Source organism: Passer domesticus, chromosome 11, assembly GCF_036417665.1.
Source record: "Passer domesticus isolate bPasDom1 chromosome 11, bPasDom1.hap1, whole genome shotgun sequence".
Lineage (NCBI taxonomy): Eukaryota > Metazoa > Chordata > Aves > Passeriformes > Passeridae > Passer > Passer domesticus.
The window spans coordinates 34,463,214-34,467,147 of record NC_087484.1 but is presented as its reverse complement, the minus strand read 5'-3'; the positions used below and the strand labels follow the sequence as shown (position 1 = coordinate 34,467,147).

Here is a 3,934-nt window from a genome sequence, read left to right as displayed (position 1 = left end):
GCGGCAGCAGCAGCAGCGGCGACAGAAGAAACTTTAGATTCCCTTCTCTTCTCCCTTTCCCGCCGCCCCGTACCTCTCCCGCTCTCCCTTTCCCGCAGTCCCTCTCCTCTCCCCGCCTCCCTCTCCCCGTGCCGGGCTGGGCCATGCCCCCGGCCCGCCCCCGGCCCCGGGCGGGGCTGCCCCGTGCCCGCCCCCGGCCGTCCCGCCGCCGCCTGGCCTCAGCCCGGCTCTGGCCATGCTGGCGCTGGCGGTGCTGGGCGGGCGTCAATGCCTGGGGCTGGGGCGGCATCGCCGGCTTTTGGCTCCGCCTGGCCCGGCCCCGGCCCCGGCCCCGGCCCCGGTTCCTCCCGGGGCCCGCGGAGGACACAGGCGGCGTTGCCTCTCCCGCCGCCTCCGCTGTGGCTTGCCCGGCCCGAGCTCCGCCGCTCGGCAGCGCAGCCGCCGGCCCCGAGCCTCCCGTGCCGCGTTCCGAAAACTGAACGCCGGGGGATGGCCGGGCCGGGGCGGGTGAGGGGCGCTCGGGGGCCGTTGCTGGCCCCGGGCCGAGCGCTGACAGCCGCGTCCCGCCCGCAGGGAAGGCGCAGGAGGCCCTGCAGGAGCGCTACCGCCTGGGTTCCCTGCTGGGGCGCGGAGGATTCGGCAGCGTCTGGTCGGCAACGCGGCTCTCGGACGGTGCCCCGGTGAGTGGCGGGGCCGGCGGCGGGCGGAGGAGGAGGGGGTGCAGGAGGAGGAGGAGGAGGAGGATGGGGCTGGGCAGGGCGGGCGTTGAGCTCAGCCCGCTGCTCCCCTTGGCTTGCAGGTCGCCATCAAAAGGGTGCTACGGAACCGCATCCGGCACTGGAGCGAGCTAGTGAGTGAGCCGGGACAGCGGGAGAAGCCGGGCCGTGCCAAGCGGGGATGAGCCGAGCCCCGGCATGGTGGAAGCCACCAGGACGTCTCGAGGGGGAGCGGTCCTGGGGCCAGCGCAGGGCGCAGAGCATCCCGGGCTGGCTGAGGGGTTGCCCAGCCCTGGCCCGGCATCGGCCCCACTGATGGCATCGTGCTCCTCCCGCAGCCCGACGGCACCAGCGCTCCCCTGGAGGTTGTGCTGCAGGACAAGGTGTCCACTGGCTTCCCCGGTGTCGTAAAGCTGCTGGAGTGGCTAGAGCTCCCCAGCGACATTGTCATGGTGCTGGAGCGGCCAGAGCAGTCTCAGGACCTCCTGCATTTCATTCGGGCACGGGGGTTCCTGCGCGAGGAGGTGGCGCGGCCGCTGTTCCGCCAGGTGCTGGAGGCCGTGCGGCACTGCACCAGCTGCGGGGTCCTGCACCGCGACATCAAACCAGCGAACATCCTGGTTGACCTGGCCACCGGGCAGGCTAAGCTGATTGACTTTGGCTGTGGCACCTACCTGCAAGACACAGCCTACACTCACTTTGCAGGTGAGCCTACACAGGGCTGTGCTCCCGCCCCTGGCATCTCATGGCCCAACATCTCTCAGCCCAAGCTGGCTGTGGCAGCGGGGATTCTCCCTTTTGCTGCCACTCAGGGGACTGAATCTGCAGCTGAGTTGCTTTAGAGCAGGGGTGGGTGGGGAGCCAGCTTCCAGCCCTGCTGGCAGCCTTTGCCCACCACTGTGCCCAGGACTGGGGCTGGGCTGGGGCAGCCAGCCTGACAAAAACAGCCGTGGGTGGGGGTAGCAGAGAGGGAGGTTGGAACCTGTGTCCCAGCCAGTTTGTGTGCAGGCAAGAGGAAGGGCTTGGACTGCTCCACTTGCCCTGTTTGTCTTGGCTTTATAATATGTTTGGGGCAATGCAGGCAGGGAGAATGAGGGCATGGTTTTTCCCCAGCACGCAGTGGGTATTTCCTTTGCATGTCATGGTCAGGCTTAGCCAGGGCTTCCACTGTCCCCTTCCCACACCAGTGTCTTCTTTTGCAACCCAAAGTTTCTACACCAGTCCCAGGTGCTGGTGAGAGGACAGTGGTCACCCTGTGTGCCACTGATGCAGCCCTCGCCCGCCCAGGGAAGCTGGGGCCAGGCTCTGGGAGCAGCAGCATCCCCCTGATGAACTCCATCTGTATTCCACAGGAACACCATCATACAGCCCCCCGGAATGGACCCGCTTTGGCTGGTACCATGGCGAGCCAGCTACCATCTGGTCCCTGGGCATCCTGCTGCACAAGATGGTCTGTGGGAAGATGCCTTTCAGGAGGGGCTGGAACTTCAGCTGGGGCCAGCTCTCGCTGCCACAACGGCTCTCTCCAGGTGGATCCTCTTCTCTGGGCATGGGTGCAATACCAGTGCTGGGAGACAGCAGCGGGCTCGGGAGCATCCCGCTCTGGCAGCTGCTGAGGAGGTGGCACATGCCCTGCTCTCCCCCAAAACCAAGAATTGATGGGAAAGTTCAGGCCCAGCTTTGAGCGCATCCAGCATGGCCTGGGCATGGGAATAGTGGGGCAAAGCCAACAGGAGCCTTCTCCAGCTGACGGGCAGTTTCTGGTTTCTCTCCCCAGAGTGCCAAAATCTGATCGGGTGGTGTTTATCCATGCACCCCTTGGCCAGACCCTCATTAGAAGAGGTGTTCTGTCATCCTTGGATGCAGGATACTCATCTGCCCTAGAAGAAGGGAGAGAGCCACAGGCACACTTTGATCCAGGGCCCTGGTAAGTTACAGCTGCACTCATGCCTTGGCAATGAGAAGCAAAGGAACCCAGCCTGTGTCACTGCACCAGGGTCATGGGATGGGAACACGCAGCCCTTGTGCTGGAGCTGAGCTGCTCTGCCCAGCCCTGGTGGCTGTCATCCAAGCAGGTTTTGCTTGTCCTGGTTCCCTGACAGCTGGGGCCCTGGGCAGAGCCCTGACAGCCTGGTCTCACCCCAGGGAAGGAGAAGGAGCTCCCAGAGAAGCTGTACCGGGTGGGGCTGCTGCTGCAGGAGACAGCGAGGATGACATCAAGGATGACAACCTCTTCCTCGACCTGGCCACCAGCAGTTGAAGGTGATGCACTATGATTGTGGCAACTTCTTCAAAGCCAAACTCCACAGGGAGTTTGCAGATGAGTCCACACGTGGGGAAATGCTCCCAGATTTGGGCATTGCCCAGCCTGGCTGGGATGCAAAGGTTGCCCCTTTGCTGGGGCAGATGGAACTAAATCTTCAGTCAGCTGCCCAGCTGCTTTTTTGGCAGGGCTGGTGGGATGGGCTGGGGTAGGTACGAAATGGGAGTGGGCTCCTGGCCCTGCCAACAGCCCCCAGCACCCACCGTGCCCCGGGCTGGGGCTGGGGCTGGGGCTGGGGCAGCCAGCCCGACACAAACCCCCGTGGTGGGAGCAGAGGTGGGACTCCAGAACCTGTGCAGGGGCTGCTTTGCTGTGCAGGCAAGGAAGGGCTTGGGCTGCTCCACTGCCCTTGTTTGCTTTGGGATCATGGTTATTTTGGGGGGCAGTGCAGAGGGAAAGAGAGAAAGTGTGGACCTCCCTCACCCATGGCTGGATTTTTCCCTAGCATGTAGGGGTTGGGCCTTCCTCAAGGCCCTGACAGAGCTAAGAGTTTTGACCTTTCTTCTTCTTTTCCCTTTTTGTCTCTAACCTCTTTTCAACAATTTGTTTGTTTTTTTCTAGAGGAAGCATTCTAGGTGGTCCAGTCTGGATTGGGAAGTGCTTGGGACCAGCTGCAGCGTGGATGGGCTGTGCCCTTGGAGCAGGCTGAGGACATCGTTTGGGACCAGCTTTTCTTCCAGCCGTGGATGGCGTGAGGTGGGTGCCCGTCTGCTTGGCAGGGTGGGATCAGAGCTTTTGGGAGATGGCAGCGAGCACAGGAGCATCCTGCTCTGGGCAGCTGCTGAGCAGGTGAACGTGCCATGGCTGGCTGCAGGCTGGGCACATGTCCTGCCCTCCTGCCCTGCTCCCAAAGGCAGCACTGATGGGCAGCTCTGGGCACAGCTCTGAGCCCGGC

General features: G+C 63.7%; 1 protein-coding gene across 1 annotated transcript; it reads left to right on the top strand.

Annotated features, from left to right (window-relative positions):
• The first annotated feature begins 489 nt into the window (after nt 1–489).
• Nucleotides 490–3,703, top strand: LOC135278310 (serine/threonine-protein kinase pim-1-like). Its single transcript, XM_064384865.1, has 8 exons — nt 490–507; nt 800–850; nt 1,055–1,188; nt 1,300–1,421; nt 2,069–2,245; nt 2,494–2,643; nt 2,862–2,978; nt 3,601–3,703. Exons 1-6 carry the CDS (start codon nt 490–492, stop codon nt 2,598–2,600), a joined length of 609 nt encoding a protein of 202 aa, XP_064240935.1. The 3' UTR covers nt 2,601–2,643; nt 2,862–2,978; nt 3,601–3,703.
• The last annotated feature ends 231 nt before the right edge of the window (nt 3,704–3,934 follow it).

Coding starts and splice junctions, on each gene's coding strand:
- LOC135278310 (XM_064384865.1), top strand. Junction 1,189..1,299: donor GTGCTGGAGCGGCCAGAGCA/GTCTCAGGACCT, acceptor CACCAGCTGCGG/GGTCCTGCACCGCGACATCA. Junction 2,246..2,493: donor GCCACAACGGCTCTCTCCAG/GTGGATCCTCTT, acceptor TTCTCTCCCCAG/AGTGCCAAAATCTGATCGGG.